This window comes from Trachymyrmex septentrionalis, unplaced genomic scaffold (genome assembly GCF_001594115.1).
Source record: "Trachymyrmex septentrionalis isolate Tsep2-gDNA-1 unplaced genomic scaffold, Tsep1.0 scaffold32, whole genome shotgun sequence".
In the NCBI taxonomy this organism is placed as follows: Eukaryota; Metazoa; Arthropoda; class Insecta; order Hymenoptera; family Formicidae; genus Trachymyrmex; species Trachymyrmex septentrionalis.
The window spans coordinates 1,869,693-1,887,280 of NW_017305485.1; the positions used below are offsets into that span (position 1 = coordinate 1,869,693).

The window sequence follows — 17,588 nt, forward strand, 5'->3', positions numbered from 1 at the left end:
ACCAGTTATTGACCAATAATATAAAAGTTATAATAAAAATATTAGATAAAATTTAATATAATCAATACATTAAAAATAAGCATTATAGCTTATTTTTAATATATTGATATATTAAATCCAATATTTTATAATACTCTTCGTCTCTGCCTGTCTTTGGCTTTTTCTTATATTAGATATAAAAGATTAAATTCTTTATCATTAAATATGTTTTTACTATACTGTAAAGATTAACAAATGCATTAACATTGCATGTCAGTGACTTGATTAAATACTCGTGCTTGACAAATGTTTCACTGACATTGCAGTTACAGGAGAAATAAATCGCGGTTACACCATGCGTACACGTGATAGGTTATGTATTCGTAAAAGCAACATGCTTGGTTTACAAGATACATACAAAAAAGCCGAATCATTAGATCGCTCAACAACTGTAAATTATAAATTATAAAGCCAATAAATAGGGTAATTGATCGTTCGAAGGAAAAGAACGGAGTCACAAACACATGGTCACTAGATGTGCACACCGACACATCTCGATGCCCATGGTATGCCACAAGATATATTCTTATATCATGTCGATGCCGAGGATATTGGTAAATCAAACGTCGCAGTACAGAAAATTAAACAGATTACATCGATGATACGATAAATATTGTTATGTTACCCATGTGAGTGCATACGACCCATCTTGTCAAGATCTTTCCAACAACGTCGTCTATGAAAGCAAAAATGAAAGAGGACGGCGAAAGAAGATGGCGCTCTTCTTCTTAACGAAAAGCCGAAAACCAATGGGCGCGTTCAAGTCGACAAAGCGGCTAGACCGCTCGCCGAGCAATTAAACATGATTGGTTGAATTCACAGATAAGAACCAATCATACTCATTTGCTCGCCAAACAATGCCTAGCCGCTTTGTCGTCTTGAACTCGCTCAATGGCCTAGTTTCCACTAAGGGTTAATCCGGATCAGAACGTAAAAACCAACTGACTACAGTTGAGTATTCCCCTACTAGTCGAACAACAGGAAAATAATCGACTGTAGTTAGTTGGTTCTTACATTCTAATCCGGATTAAACTCTCGGTGGAAACTAGGCCAATGACTGCGTTCAGCGAACTTAACAGTTGAATTAGAGCTCGCTATTGATGTATTCTTTCAGATCTAAAATGCCGATTGGATGATCTAAAAGAATACACAATGGGTGCGATCTACTTTACGCTGCAAATGCCTCGAAGCATTTTTTGATTGGTCAAAGTTAGTAAAATTCTTTCTTTCGATTAATCATCATACGACGTTCTGTAATCAACCAAAAAGCAGAATTTTATATCCGATGATACGAAACAAAATCCTGTTTTCTGATTGGTTGCAGAGCGTTGTACGACGTACGTCGAATCCAGTGAATTCAGCAATAGCCCTTACAACTACGCTTACGCAATTGTCAAACGAGCGTAACTTCCCCTACAGTACGAAATATATGTATATTGCAGCAATATTTTAATAGTGGGTCATATTACAAAATATAAATAATAGAGAGCATACAGCCACAACGATAGACGTTTCAACGAAAGTCATATATTTAAAATTATCATATAAAAACGTTAATACATTTAAATATATTTTAAACATATGACTTTCCTTTTTTAAACATTTATCGTTGTGATTGTATGCTCTCCATAATTTATATTTTGTATTTTTGAGCCACCTTCAAATTTTTCAATCATATTACAAAAATTGCAGCAATATTACTATTATATTAAAATTTTAATATTTTATTGGAAATATATTGCAACAATATTGTAAAATTATTGTAATTTTAATGACTGCGTTCAGAAGAAAAAAACAGCTGAATTGCAACTGTTGTATGATTCTTTAATATGATTATTGGTTTATAGTTATACATTTAGTAAAGAAGATTCAAGTAAGGAACTAAAGATAAGACTAATCACGTCAAAGAATTTTAAATAGTTGCAAAGTATATTTTGGATTGTGTTAATCAATACAATATTTTAGTAATAAAACTGGATTAATTATTAGAATATTGTAACAATATATCTGCAATATTTCTCTAAACATTGCAATAATTTTGCAGCTATATTTTATTTTAACAGACGGCAGATTTTTATTTTAAAAATGTTTCCCTAGAGAAAAAACGTGAAAATTTTTATTATTGAAGTTAATGGGGAAAACTTTTCATACAGGGGAAAAGTTACATGATTAGATCCTGATTAGAGAGCAAACATGAAGAATTACTCTCTTTATTCTCTTTAAATCTATTTTTTCTGGTTAAACTAACTAGTGTACACTTGGACTTAAAATGCAATAAGTATGTATTTTTAAGTTTGGCGAAAGTGAGATAGAAAGTTTTAGTGCAGTTTATTGCAACAACAAACAACAAACGTTGTGTCGAACAATTTCCTAAGATCTGGAATGCGAGGGACGTACGGTATTCGTGTATTAAGAACTCATTAATTAAGAACAAGCACCTACTTTTGCTACTTCGTCAAAACAACATTAACCTTTAATAAACACGATTTTTGGCTTTGTGCTAAACGTCAGTAATATTATATATTATGTTGTTTGTAATGTTATAAAAAACATTTTCCTAATAAATTATAAGTTTTTTTTAACGCAATAGCAGTAATAAAATATATTGTTTAAAATGTAAATGTAATATATTTTCAATGTATAGCCATTCATGCGTATTAAAAAAACATTATTTTTAGGTTACTCAATAACTAAACTTTTTGAACAGCCGACACTTTTTTTTTGTAGTTTGGAATATCAATTTTACAATATTGAACTATATTTTTCTTTTAAACATTTTTGTTTACATTTTTATATAAAACAGTGTATTTTTCTCGTTTTGTTAACTATATTTAGTTATAACAATTTATCTACAATTTATTATGAATATATAACTGTACAAATACTTTATAAAAATGTCAAAATATATGTAAAAATCGTTTATAATGATTTATATATACTTGTAAAAGTGATGAAAATTAATCCAGAACACGAATGACCGAACCTGTGTAGTAAGGATGCCAAAAACTGAGGGTTAAGGTTATGACAGGTTATAAGGTTATTGTGACAACCTCTTTGGTAACAACAAATATGTAATTAAAAGAATTAAACAGCAAATATGTGAAAATACGTGAATTGATTTGCATTCCATCGTTCAGTGTGGAGGCAGGCACTACTAACTAATTATAAGAAGAAGAATTGTTCAGTGCATACTACAAGTGTTGTACTAGTTAAGTGCAACTCTAGATTTGTTCTACAAACTTTTTGCACTTTTTCATTTTTTCTCTTTTTGTTCCCAACATCTAATAATATATCTATTTCTTTTCAAGTGCAGGAAATGTAACATAGAACAGAACAGATTCTTAGAGAGTGTAACGTGGTTATGTTGGTTATGTCGGTTGATTACGGTGATCCGGGATGTGTCAGTGTAGATCAATGTTGATACGTGTGGAATTGTAGTTGCTTAATTTAGACCATTTAGACACATGATAAATATTTCATTCTTTTATTTAGGAAGACGATATGTATATCAGTATAAGAATGCATTATTATTACCGACGATATTGACGGGATTTATTTCATGAAAATAATTTCTAGACATTGACGTTTTAGGTTAGAACATTTAACTTTTAGTTTTGTATATATTGCCAGTAAATTGTGACTTAAGTATTTCTTAATCGATACTCAAATTCTGAACGTTATTTTTTATTATATTGTGTATCGTTATATTTATTATAATAAATTTATTTATTAAAATATCTTAACCATTTCTATTTAGTATTTTCTACAGCTTTTGATATTCTAGATAGAAAAAAATTAATCATGGAGCGTGGAAAGACTGGGCTTGGTAGAGCAGTAAAAAATAAGATTGCTCAACATCCTTCTGATTTATTCGCACTGGGATCAAAGAGTTCACGGAACGATAACTCTGATTCTAAAAGCAGACCTGGTGTTATTCATTCCAAACCTAGTGGCAGTTCTACATCTTCTGGTAAATAACTTCTTTTTTTCTCATGATACTCTCACAATTGCAAATTATTGTTTATACAAATTATCATTATGTAGGTAATGACCGAAAGAAAGAGGCTCCTTCTGGATCATCGTTTATGTATGTCCCACAGAAGAAGCCTAAGTTGGCCCATGTCAGCTCCCATCAACGGCAACCTTCCTCCAGCGCGGAAGCATGGGAGGTTTTAGTTATAGACACTGATCCTGCAGACTTTGTGCCTATGGCACTTGAGGCTAATGACAATGACGAAGGCGATAGAGTTATTGGGATAATATGTGGCGCTATTAAGACATTGAAGAATCTGAGATGGAAGCCTGATAATTTACTTTATATGGGCTTGTTATATTTAGCAAAAATTCGTCCATCTATTTTCTCAAACGATTGTATACTACATGCATTATCGTCTCTTTTAAGAAGGGATTCAAATAATCAAAATAGCTATAAGACTAAAGTGAGTCCACTAGTTCCTGTACTTGCTGCAAATCTCTTGATGAAAGGTTTTCATGACAAAAAGAACTGGCCGGAAGTATTTGTGAAGGTTATTTATTTGGTTTAATCTTTTGTATTGCTTATTGTATAATTTTGATATTTTAATTGATTTTTTAAATTATTTTTATAGCTATATGTTGAAGATGCTCTTGGAGAACGTGTATGGGTTGACCATGAGGAATGCAAGGGTTTTGTTGACAACATACTAACAGGTTTTAACACGAGGCATCCACCTAAGTCTGTGTTGCAGCCAGAATTTCCGGTACTAATGCAAAGGGATTGTCCCAGCCCATCTACAGTGGATGATGAGGATCCAGCGGCATCAACAACATTATTGTCTGGGGATAAAGAGAAAATAGAATTTCCAGTAAGCCCGCGGTATGCGCATTGCGTGGAAAATGTAGAATCAATAGTACTGGAAGCCGTAAAGGAGCAACTAAATAGACGCCAGGCTGAGACTATAACGAGAAATTTCTTGAAGCTGCTTTCTTCAGCATGTGGTTTTGTTGAGATCAGAAATATCGCTGTCCCGAGGCTAGAAGTATGGTTGCACAATCCTAAGTTGATGAGACCCGCGCAAGAATTGCTTATTTACATTTGCTACAATTGTACGTCTCATACTCAAAGAGACGTGGAGGTCATAAGTCAATTGGTTAAGATGAGATTGAAGACGAAGGCTGTGATAAACCTATACTTGAATGGCGTCAAGGAATTGATCGGATTACATCCAGAGAATTTAGCTACTATCTTGAAGCATACAATCTACAATGAATTATCGAATGCACGCAATCCAAACAATATGCCTATGTTGGGTATAATGTTTCAGACTTTGCCCGAACAAGCGGCAAAATTGCTTGCAGAGATCTTTCAAGATTTACTGATGAATCGCGAGGATTACTTGAGGCCATTGCGTGCATTGCTCAGGGAAATCGTACGTGTATGTCGGCACGACATCAATCTAATCGCCTTTGTTCGAACTTTAATGTCTGAACGACCGGACATAGCTCAACAGTTGCTGAATTTCGAATTTAAGGATCGCATGTTTATGTCAATAGTAGATCTACTGTGTCTGTGTATGCTCTTGGGAATAAGTCCGCAAGTAAAGGAAGCAGGGACATTGTCGCAACGTGCAGATAAAAAAGATGCAGCTTTACTGCACCAATTTCAAGATCTCGTGGCCATGATACAATACGAGACTGTGCTGTGGCTGCAGAATTCAGCACAGCAGATGTACACTGTTGGACGAAATGAGTTGTTGCACGCGATGCATAAGATCATGCTCTTGGAATCTCCTGAACAATATTATAAATTGGACAATTGGCCACCAGAATCGGACAGAGTATTTTATATACGATTAGTTTCCGATGTTCCCTTGTTGCAAAGTACATTGTGGAGATTGGTAATGATCGGCTTTTCGAAGGTAAATGTTTAAACTAGTATCTGTAAGATGATTCTGTTTAGAGATGGTTTTTTTTATTCTATTTTTATTTACAGGAAAATGGTATTACTCATTCGGAGACTTTGGATTTAGCCGATTTATTAATACGGCGAGCAGCGGCTAATTCGACGGAGAGTTTCCCGATGTTACAAATTGATAAAATGGACATAATTGAACTTATTTTTAATCTTAGCATTTATCAGCCACCGGGAACAATAAATATACCTGCTGGGTAAGTCTTAAAGCATGTATATTTTATCCTCGATATTATCTTTACAGTTGCAGCTATGTTTGTCTTATAGATATGTACCACCAACATTGGCAATAGCTAATCTTTATTGGAAAGGATGGATAATGTTATTAATTTTGGCCGCTCATAATCCATCCACGATTGGAGCATTAGGATGGCGACGATACCCTATATTGAGGACACTGATGGAAATGTGTATTACAAAGTGAGTTTAACAACTATTAAAGGTTGTTGCTATGAATACTTTGATCATATAACTAACTCCGTATTTCCAAAACATCTTGTAGTCATTTTTCATATCCACCGCCGACTATGGCTCTGCCAGAGGTCATGGAACAAGAACGTGCGAAAGAAATGCAAGTTGAAGCTATCGAGAAACAAGAGATATTAGAATACGAATCGCATTTGGCCGCAGCATCGACCAGAATTCAACTATCAGAACAGAATAGTTTCCTGCTGTCGCAGTTAATCACCATGGATACAATGGGAATTGCCAGAAGACCACCACCGGCTGTGCTTGAACAGATACAGTCATTAAATATATCTCACAGACTAGGTCATCTGCTTTGTCGGTCACGTAAACCAGACTTTTTGTTGGATATCATTCAGAGACAACAACAAAGCACGTCTCAGAGCATGCCCTGGTTGGCAGATCTTGTGCAGAACAGCGAAGGTTCTCTCAGCCAATTACCAGTGCAATGCCTTTGCGAATACTTATTGTCAACTAGCCCGCAGACAGTTGAAAAACAGCCCAGACAGCAGCAGTTACTGGCTCACCTTCAGACACTATTAACTGATCCAAATCAGGATCAGCAGCATGCTTATGAGGTTTTGGAATATTTCTTGAGGAGACTGAGTAGTCAGCAGAGCGGTAGCCGGGTCCAAGCGATCACTGGACTCAAGATGGTTCTAGATTCTATACCTCTTGAGGATGAGAGTATGGATGTGGATGGAGAAAACGAAAAGTACGTGTTTTAAATGTATTTCAGGAAAAGGAAAGAAACTGTTACATTTTCATATTATTTTTTCAGAGAGACTTGGCTTCTACGGAAATTGCCGTCGATACCTCACTTCTTATCGGTACGTTCGCTGGTTTCTACGGCACTACGTGGTGCTTGTCAGGTTGAGAACAGTCCGGATCTTGTGCACACTTACATATCGTATCTAGCCGTACATACTGTCGATGATGACTTACCTGACTTGACCGATTTAGCCAACGAAATTTCCCAATTGGTCGTTGAACGTAGTACCATTATTGCGGCTATCCTGCCTCAATCTGAAAGTGATAATCCACAAACCAAACAAACATTGCATTCCTTCATGGCAATTTTTTGTAATTATCTTGAGAAAGCGCGATCACCTAGAGGAGAAGATTATCAATGGTCTGAAAGTCAAGATCAAATTCTAGTTCAGTGGAGTAATGGCGAAGAATGCACTATGCACATTTTAGTAGTACACGCTATGATTATATTATTGACATACGATACATCCGAAGACGATCCATTATTTAGTAATTTGTTGGAAACATGGTTTCCTTTAACGGAGCAGCCGAAAGCATTTCTCGTAGATACTAGCGAGGAAGCGTTGCTTATACCTGATTGGCTTAAATTGCGAATGATTAGAAGTAATGTGCCTCGATTAGTCGACGCAGCTTTAAAGGATCTTGAGCCTCAACAATTGGTACTTTTTATCCAAAGTTTTGGAATACCTGTGTCGTCAATGAGCAAACTGCTTCATACGCTCGATGCAGGTGTTCAGATTGATCCCAGCTCTGTTGGCGAGGCGGTTTTAGATAAAACGTATATGGCACAACTAGTTGAAGTGCAACATCGAAGAGGTGCTACAGGTGGACTGGTGTTCGTGCAGGTATTGCAACTACTGGAACCGCAATTGCCGGATGAGAGCGTTGTGTCAATCGAGAGTTTACAGCAACCGTTACCGATTAGTGCCACTGTGCAAAAGCAATCCGTCATACAATGCTCCGTGAAGACCGACGTGCCCCACTTGATAAACCGGCTCTTCATCGAAAATATTCCAATGAATCAGAAAATGGATGCTTATCGACGTTTGCACAAGACTTTGACAAAGGATCTGCAGAGATCGTGTGTAAAGGAGAGTGGTTCGGTGCTGTTGGCGATACAGCATATATGTAGCGTTCTCAGCTCTATGCAGGTCAAGCAGTTCCTGGCCTCACTTGTGCACATGCCGCAGTACTCTTGCACGCTAATGCGCGTGATACTGTTACCGCTTAAGAGGTCGACGTCGAAGCACGTGATCGAATTAGCACGTAGTATGTGTCTGAATTTGATATCGCTGATAGGCGATGTGAAAGCTCCAGTTCTGTCAATCTTGCGAGATTTTGCTAATGTGCAGTTGATGAAAACGCCTCAACGCGCGGAACTGTTGATGCTGATGAGCCGTGGTGAGAGCCCAGGCTCGATACTGGAAAGTACGGATCCCGTGAATCTGGAAGGTGTGGGCCGTAAACTATTGGATGTCTGTTTAAAGCAGCAGAAGAATGACGATCTGGTTGAGGCTATGGCGAGATTATTAGTCAGCGATAGTAACGAAGACGCACTGAAACCTCGCATGGGTTTACTGATCGATTGGCTAGCCTCCGTGGAGCCAGAGTTGATCGGCATTTGCCCGAATCTCCAAATGAAGCTACTGTTCGGTAAGGCGAAGATGCATATCAACATCGATAAGAACGTCGTGAGCTCTCATTCTTGCAGACCTTACTTGTTGACACTCTTGACACATACAGCAAGTTGGACCACTTTGTATAAATGTGTCGGACATTTATTAGACAAATGTGATGACGGGTGAGCAGAGCGAATAAACACTTTTTCTATCAATCTTCTTGCTCTTATTGTTTATTCTCTGTTATGAACAAATAACAAAATTGTTCTAAGTTCTTTAACTATCAATATATTCTTTATATTTATATTTATGAATATTAATGTGTTTGTAGATACGATTCTACAGCAGTTCTGGACTTTTTATGGGCTCTGACATGCAATCCTAAGCTGTGGCAGGGTCGGGACAAGTTTACTCCGAAGCATTATGTTCCTGAGAATATTCTGTTGTTGGAAGAACGGCAGCTGCTTAATCTAGTGGCATATATAGTGTCTGAAGGCGTTATTATCTGTAAAATGCAGAACAGAAATGCCGCCCTAGCGAGGATGGATATTAGACTCGATCTACTCTTACACTGTATATCCACCGAAGACAGCCTGATTCCTAATGTGGTTAATTATTTAGCGAAACGTATGATGGATAATACTGAGTACGAATTTTATAGTCGTATAAATTTTGCAGTGCATAATTTAGTGTTTGTCATTTTAATGTATTTGAATAAAATGATTGTATTTAACTTTCAGTGCAGACTCAGCAGATATGGCGCATCAATTTCTACTGCATATGTACATGAAGATTCCGAAAGTCATTTGTTACCTGGATACTTTCCAAGCGAGCAAGTTTGTTAATGGTTCGAGGATAACCGATTGGACGGGCTCGGTGCTCGACTGCATGAGCCACTCTCTGTTAACGGCTCTGGCGGCGACCCCGAGACAAAAATCGTGGAATTCCAAGTCTCAGGAATTCGAACTCTGTGCGAGAAAAATGGCCGCAGTACATCCTATATTGGTACTGCGACAATTGCCGATGTTGGCATCCTCTTTGATGGGAAGATGTTATCTTGATTTCGGTTCATTTAGATCCGGCCATCATTTAAACCTTTTCAATCAAGTTATGGGGCTATTGGAACTATTACAGCCACATCTGTTTAACGAGCAACATGAGATTGCATTGGAGAATACTTTGGGAAATTACTTCCAGTGTTTTCAGGTATTACTATTTATATACCTTCTATAATGATACATTTACATAATTGTAAAATGCTGTCAATTGTAAGTGTAAATTAAAAAACTTAATTTACAAACTGCATTATAAGATAAAATATTAAATGATTTAGGTCTTTATTAGTTACCCTAAAATGTTTTTTTTTATTCCTTCTTCATTTCAGATCCTTCAAATACAAACTATTTTAATGCTGTATAATTTTGTTTACAGAATTATGGGCATATAAAAGATCTTGTTTCTTTGCTGAACAGATTTGTGTCATTATTACAGTCCTATGTATCACATGATCCACAACGAGCATTGAAATATCTTCAAAAACACGCACATGCTTTACAGTAAGTTATTTTCTATTTTTTATGTATATTATTCTTATGTATTATCTATGTATACTGTAAATAATTTACATTTAATATGTTTATATATACATATAATTTATATATATATACATATATACATATAGTTTACATGTGTATACAGTGAGTTGCAGGTACATTATTCAAACGTACCTGCTTTGAGAACACTCGTATCAGGAATACCGATGCCGAGAGAGGGAGAAGATATGGATGATATTTTAATCACCGTAACTCCCGCGCTACATCCACCGGAACCCACTATTCCGCAACACTGGCAATCGCTGCTAACTACACTTGCCAAGCTGCATGGAGAAGGTACAAAAAGTACTCTATCATCTTTATAAAATCTAAACATCTTTATTTAAATCATAAAATTGTTCAATTACACACATACGCACATTTACACACAATGTCCAGCGGTTCTTGAATATCCTTGTATCCTGAAATTTTATATTCTGGAAAATTCCTGGAAAACCTCTGAAATTTCAGGTTTGGACTGGAATTTGTTATTTTTTCATTCTAAAAAAGTCAGAACGTGAGAAAAAGAAATAATAAAAAGAAAAGTTGTGTTTGGGCATAAATCATTCCTTGGTGCAATAAGTTTACCAATAAGAAACTTTGAATTTAATGTCTAAAATAAAATATAATAACAAAAAATCGTTTGACGGAACGTTTCTTTGATATTATTTATAAATAATATTATTCCCAATTTGTTAGCATTTTAATTCATTCTATAGAATCCTAACTTGAATACGAAGCATATAATATTGCACGAATCGATGAAAATTAATTAATAAAAATTAATCGATGGATAAATCCTGAAAAAACCAGGACTTTTACTTGAAATGTTCTGGAATTATCCTTGAATTGACTAGCCAGATTTTGCTGGACATCACATATATAAAACGAAGAATTTATTTATCGTTTTTTATAAACGCATTAAAGTATTACAATTAAAGTATCAAATATTCTAATTATGAGATCGCTCCTCTTTAGATGTACTCAGTGCTCTTCAAGAAATCGAGCATGTGGCATTGCGAAAACCTTCAGTTTTGGAGCCTATAACGGACAACATAGCAGAATTACTTGTATCACCGCAAAGTAATATCAGATCACTCGCTCACAGTCTACTCGCTAGAGCATTGAAATACCGTCCTGCATCCAATGCAAACATATTATCGGCATTTCAAAGGTGCTTGGACAGTCACAGAGCGGATGTCCTTATGTCAGCTTTAGAAAAATTACCGGATATCGTATTATGCATGCAAGGTAGAATGAACTTTTGTAACAAAATGGATTTACGTATTTCAATATTGAAGTATAACAATAATTTTACAAACTTATAAATCCTTTTCTTTTTACATTATAGAACACGCTTTACCGTTGCTGCAGAGGGTGTTTGAATTGGGAGTAAATTCAAATGTCAACACGATACCTTATATTACTAAGACTATAGCTCTGTTAAATACACAGCAAGGTTGTTAACGTCTGAAACTGTTAGTTTTGTAAATATTATTTGTAAGACTTTTTTACAATTAAAATAGAACAGTGAAAGACTTTTATCTCTTTCCTTCCAACTTGTTTATATTTAAGCTATAAGAAAGAATTATTTATATTATAAAATATTAATATAATTATTTAAATATAAATAAGAATATAAAATTTTATTTGTATTTTTTATGACCAACATATATACAATACATATATTCTCTTAAAGTTTAATATAATTGTATGTTTATTGAAAAGCTTCTGAGGGAACGTCATTAACTGAATAGTTTTTCATAAAAGTAATAATCGCGTTTTTTATATTCCACTCTGCATCCTGAAGATATTTGTAACAGTATCGAATGTTCATTGTAGTAAGTTCACGTAAAAATCTAAGCAGTTGTTCCTTTTCTGTCACGCTGAGTACTGTTGGAATAAATTTAGGCACGACCCTTGGATCAAATCTTACTTCGTTAGTCGTGTTGGGGGGTGTACCATCAATATAACATAAATCATTAATAATACAATATTCATTGTCTTCTTTTCGTGTAATAATGAAAGTTCTGTTGAACAGCATGGGTGGACAGATTGCCAGTCGATATGCAAATAGACCTTGCACAGAAACAGTTAAACAATTATCTTCTTCATACAACAAGTCGATACAAAATGTTTTGAGATAGTGTATTGTTGGTGGTTGCTTTTGAAGGGCAGTGATTATTTTTTCAGGTCCTCGAAATAGAAATTCGTGACACTTGGCACAATCAGAGATTTTATACCAGTTTCTATTCATGGAAAATGTCTTAACAATCTCTTTATGTATATGATTCGTTATATTATTACCTAACGACATGGAATAGAATGCACTTTTATCATATAGGCCGTTTATAACTATTCTGTCGTCTTGGTCATATAGGGCGAAAAAATGCTTGACAAATTGTCTCATCAGTGGAATCTTCGTTCCGTTGCCTAGATAATAACTCTGCATGCTCGGCACAAACTTATTCTCCATTCCTATAACGATTCCATCCAAGATCTGTAAATGCGGGAAAACAATCTTCACGGCCTCTATGTACTCCTGGGGATTGGTGTATTTTGCACATAATGGATTCCCATCCAACCAAAGTTCGCTTATCTTAAACTCGCAAAAATAGCGTAGATATTCCACATCCAAGATTTGATTATGCCTCAAGTCCAACTTGGTCAAATGGAAATTGAAAAATTTATCGAACAGGATAACAGCTGTGAGTTTGTTATATCTCAAGCTCAACTCACGGACGGCCAGTTTCGATTGTTGAGGGTCACGAATGCTCATACTTGTCCTGCTGCAACGCAAGACCAGATCGAAGATCTTAGGTATGGAAATGGGACAGAATATCGAGCCCAAAGCCCTCTCGTTCTCGAAGTCGTCCAGATTAAATACCTTTCTTATTGGCTCATATCTACATTGCAGGGCATCTGCTATGATCTTGTTTGTATTCACTCGCAGCTCGTTTGCACCAAGGAATCCCAGAATAATGTCTATATACAAGTCCTGGCCGCTGGACAATGTTATGATTAATCCCTGCTTCACTAGATTCTCTATGGCATTAATGGCACATTTCGCGAGAAACGTGGTCTTATTCTTGTCCTCGACGGTGTACATGATTGGTATCAGGAGTGCTGGTTCACAGGTGATTACAATGGCGCGCAGGACATCGGTTCGCCTATACACAGCGCCGTCGAAGACGATGAACTTGTGCCACAGATCCGTGCGATTTGCAAGTGCCTTTTCGCATTTGTCGAAGGTCGGCTTGATATGCGTGATCCGGTGCGGCTCCCATGACGTTTGACTTATTGCCGTTGTCGTTGATGCTGTCGACGATGTTGACGTTGATGTCGGTGATGCCATTATTTGTATCGCGAGAAATAACGGCTTCTCCTAATCTATTTGCACCACAACTTGCCTGATTGATATAATAATGTTACAACAGATACATAACAATTACATTAATGAATAAATATCAATATTTCATTACAAACTTTACTCTGATTTTAAAGACATTCGCTGTAGTAACCTTTCTCTCTTGTTTATAAACTTTTGTAATTACGGGTTAGGTTAGATCAGATTGTAATTAAGGTTAGATTAAGGTTAGATTGAATGTATGAAGTCAGAAATATCGATATATATTCGATTATTCGATAGTCTCGATAATCAGATTGTGACTCACTTCACAGCTATATTACCTCTGTGCTGTTGACGTATATGGTTAGGAACGTTGTACAAGAAAATACAATAAATTTCTTGACGTCGCAGAAATTTGAGGTAAGGAGGTACAATTCTGTTTAACTTCTTATTTGATTTATTTTGAAAAAGGTTATTTTCAGTGCTACATACAAATAAAGCATAAACCTACACATTAAGAATTGATCTTTTGTCTACATGTAATTATATATGTACTTAACATAAAGATCAAATGCAATAGAATAAAAATGTCCAGTAAAATAAAAATGTTTCACTTGAAGGTTTTCAGAATACTGTTTTGTATTTTTCGATAAAAGACATTATCTTGACTTATTTTGAAGTAAAAAGATAATTTTCTATCAGTGCTGTATAAACATATAAAGCATAAGTCATTAGTTTATATATTGAAATGTAAATTAAATATGTATTAAAAATTGATTTTTATCTGTCTGAAATATAATTATATACCTGTTAGCATAAAAATCAAATGCAATTGATAGAATATGAATTTTCTTTTATTTAAATATTTTCAAAACACAGTTCTATAATTTTATCCACAAAAGACATTGTCTTAATTTATTTAGAAGTAAAAAGATAAGTTTCTGTTAGTGCTGTAAAGCGTAAAATGTTAGTCTATACGTACATTAATTGATTTTGTATTTAATATAACTGTGTATCTGTTGTTGTAAAGATCAAATGTAATTGATAGAATATAAACTTTCTTTTACTTAAATATTTCCAGGATTTTGTAATTTTATCCATACAAGACATTGTGATAACTGAGGATGTCGAAAGTATTGGACGAGGAATTGAAGCAAGCCTTCTCAAAGTTGCATGAGAAGATGGTAGATACTAAGCAAAAATTGAAGTTGGCTGATATACAAATCGATAAATTGCGGCGTACGAAACAGCGGGCAGAACTCACCACGAAGGAAATTAGCAATTTACCCGAGGACACAAGAATGTATGAGTCTGTCGGTCGAATGTTCCTTCTAGATAATATGAACAACATTAAGGAGAATTTGGATAGTAGAATAAAAACGTCTGATGAGAAGATCAAGACGCTAGAGAATAACAAAACGTATCTACAGCGGAGTTTGAAGGAGAGCGAAAATGAAATCAGAGAAATGATTCAGCAAAAGCAGAGCAAGGAGACTTCGGGTTAAATGAGACTTGCGTATCAATGTGTGAATGTGCTATTTCAGTTTTTTCTCATCAATATCTTTTAAATTTTTCGGATTATTATTTGGAATATGTATCTATTGGATATGTAAATATATATTATAAAAAAATCTATAATCTGTCACCTTTTGCACGTTTATTTTTTTGAGTGTGACATTTTTTTTTATATACTGTATGTGGAATAAAATATTATATGGTCAGTGAACTTAACCATTTGTAAGAATTAAATCAACTCGATTGTTTTTAATTATGAAATTGTAAGAAAAATATACAAGAAACAATATTATATGTATTTAAATGATTATAATTAAATAAATATTTTGATTTTATATTTTAAAGGATATGTGGTGTGAGAAATTGTTTTGTACTTTATAACTTGACTCCGTTATCGTTCATATTTTCACAAAAGCAAAATAGATAACAAATAAACTAAATATGTATTACATTATATATTTTGTCTTCATTAATAGTTGATTGAAAACAAAAAAACTACTATTGGTACAGTTATTATTGGTTTTATTTAATAAATGCAGATAATTAGCCGATAACATTTAATTAATTTCCATAAAGTATTCACTATTGATGATAAAATTGTCTAACTGGAATGTGGCGACATCTGTTGTCATGTTTGATATTTTGACTTTGTTGGATCAGACTGTCAGCGTAGGTTGGTGTGTGTGCGCTGTAGATCCGGTAATATAACCTTTTTTTGACCAAAGTTGACCAAAGTTAAATTTCAATCTGTGCAACACAATGTCAACGTTAATATTAAGATCTATTGCATTAAATAGAAGTACTCATAATGTCTTTACAAAGGTAATCTTTCATGAAAAGTCTGTTTCATATCCTAAAACAACAACATTTTATACATACAGTAAATGTAAAGAGTACATGTACAGGAAAGATTTTTACTAAAAAAGCTTTGTAGAAAATAAACACTGATTAGCAATTTATTAATAATGATTACAATATATGTTAAATTCCTCGAAATTATTTCACCTAAAAAGATGTAGAAATTAAGATATATTATCTTAATATTAGCTAAGCGAAAATGATAAATTGTACTATTTGGATAGCAGAATAGATTAAATTTTTATTTAACAATATATTTGTTTTTTTTATATTTTTGTTCAACTTTTATATTTCGACGTTTTATTTTATATAATAATTTTTGGCTTGTAGCCCCTTTTTTCTTTAGTTTTTTTAAATTATGAGCCTTATTACTAACAGATATTTTAGTAATAGTTTTTCGTTTACTCAGTTTAGATACATGAACACGTCAAATGTGTTAAATCAACAGTCTATTTTACCCAAAAAACCTACAAAAATAAAGAAATCGCCAATTACATGGAAAAGCTTGGCAGTTTCTGGTATTATTGGTACTGGTCTTGTGTTATATGTGCATCACCTTAGAGTGGAAAAAGATAAGATTATAGCAAAAGAAAGAAGGCGACAGTTAGGCAAAGCTAAGATTGGCGGCAACTTCGAGTTGGTGAATACAGAAGGAAAGACAGTGAAATCTGATGATTTCTTAGGGCAATGGGTGTTGATATATTTTGGATTTACGCATTGTCCAGATGTTTGCCCCGATGAAATTGAAAAAATGACAAACGTAGTAAACACTCTTGGTAAGTGTTAGAGATTTAAGTTAATTATAATAATTAAAAATACTCTCGTTGTCTTACATTTGGTTAATAGAGTACATGATTTTCAGAAAAAGAACACAACTTCAAGATACAACCGATTTTCATATCAGTGGATCCAGAAAGAGATACGCCCACTGTTGTTGGCAAGTATCTGAAAGAATTTTCTGACAAGATCATTGGTCTTACTGGCAGTATTGAACAAGTTGGAAAAGCATGCAAGGCATACAGAGTTTACTATAGTAATGGACCTAAAGACCAGGATGAGGATTATATTGTTAGTATATTATGAATTAGAAGCAATATAAATAATTGTACATATATTTTAGTAACAACCCCAATTTGATAACAATTATATTTTTTTTCTAGGTGGATCACACAATCATTATATATTTGATAGATCCAGAGGGCTTGTTTGTGGATTACTATGGGCAAACACATGATGTAGAAAAGATCGTGACTAGTATTTTTATCAACAAGCTGAAGTATGATCAATTAAAGGATGAGTCTTCTTCTTGGCTTCCGTCGTTGCCGATCAAAGGAGTGTTATAAACGTTGCGACATTCTTATGTACAGATAATTAATGTATTATATGAACAGAACATTTCTTGCAGCACAATACTGACTTAAAAAAAAAAA

At 34.4% G+C, this 17,588-nt stretch overlaps 5 protein-coding genes across 8 annotated transcripts in view; 3 read left to right on the plus strand and 2 right to left on the minus strand.

The window, feature by feature from the left end:
• The window catches only part of LOC108749881 (40S ribosomal protein S13), a 1,831-nt gene extending 1,081 nt beyond the window's left edge, over positions 1–750 (minus strand). For both annotated transcript variants that reach the window (XM_018488884.1, XM_018488886.1), the window contains exon 1: positions 665–750. In XM_018488884.1, coding sequence (XP_018344386.1) covers positions 665–687 — 23 coding nt within the window. In that variant the 5' untranslated portion in view covers positions 688–750. The remainder of the gene's footprint in view (positions 1–664) is intronic.
• A 3,069-nt stretch (positions 751–3,819) lies between these two features.
• On the plus strand, positions 3,820–11,964 carry LOC108750098 (integrator complex subunit 1). The gene is made up of 13 exons (XM_018489346.1): positions 3,820–4,009; positions 4,084–4,565; positions 4,647–5,936; positions 6,011–6,186; positions 6,257–6,409; positions 6,492–7,169; positions 7,236–9,026; positions 9,176–9,490; positions 9,585–10,050; positions 10,276–10,400; positions 10,543–10,733; positions 11,415–11,687; positions 11,788–11,964. Exons 1-13 carry the CDS (start codon positions 3,841–3,843, stop codon positions 11,901–11,903), a joined length of 6,225 nt encoding a protein of 2,074 aa, XP_018344848.1. The 5' UTR covers positions 3,820–3,840; the 3' UTR covers positions 11,904–11,964.
• A 133-nt stretch (positions 11,965–12,097) lies between these two features.
• On the minus strand, positions 12,098–14,003 carry LOC108749895 (nuclear RNA export factor 2). Of its 3 annotated transcripts, none has more exons than XM_018488911.1 (2): positions 13,928–14,003; positions 12,098–13,846 (listed from the first exon to the last, which is right to left on the minus strand). In XM_018488911.1, the coding sequence occupies exon 2, from the start codon at positions 13,789–13,791 to the stop codon at positions 12,154–12,156; it is 1,638 nt and encodes a 545-aa protein (XP_018344413.1). In that variant the 5' UTR covers positions 13,792–13,846; positions 13,928–14,003; the 3' UTR covers positions 12,098–12,153. The 3 variants fall into 3 exon arrangements, with proteins under 3 accessions (XP_018344413.1, XP_018344414.1, XP_018344412.1); XM_018488912.1 differs by having other exon boundaries at positions 12,098–13,841; positions 13,923–14,003; XM_018488910.1 differs by having other exon boundaries at positions 13,923–14,003.
• Positions 14,004–14,127: 124 nt separating this feature from the next.
• LOC108749878 (prefoldin subunit 1) lies at positions 14,128–15,370 on the plus strand. Its single transcript, XM_018488882.1, has 2 exons — positions 14,128–14,205; positions 14,867–15,370. Exon 2 carries the CDS (start codon positions 14,910–14,912, stop codon positions 15,288–15,290), a length of 381 nt encoding a protein of 126 aa, XP_018344384.1. The 5' UTR covers positions 14,128–14,205; positions 14,867–14,909; the 3' UTR covers positions 15,291–15,370.
• Positions 15,371–15,968: 598 nt separating this feature from the next.
• LOC108749877 (protein SCO1 homolog, mitochondrial) lies at positions 15,969–17,567 on the plus strand. The gene is made up of 4 exons (XM_018488881.1): positions 15,969–16,122; positions 16,568–16,934; positions 17,021–17,226; positions 17,319–17,567. The coding sequence occupies exons 1-4, from the start codon at positions 16,060–16,062 to the stop codon at positions 17,499–17,501; spliced, it is 819 nt and encodes a 272-aa protein (XP_018344383.1). The 5' UTR covers positions 15,969–16,059; the 3' UTR covers positions 17,502–17,567.
• The last annotated feature ends 21 nt before the right edge of the window (positions 17,568–17,588 follow it).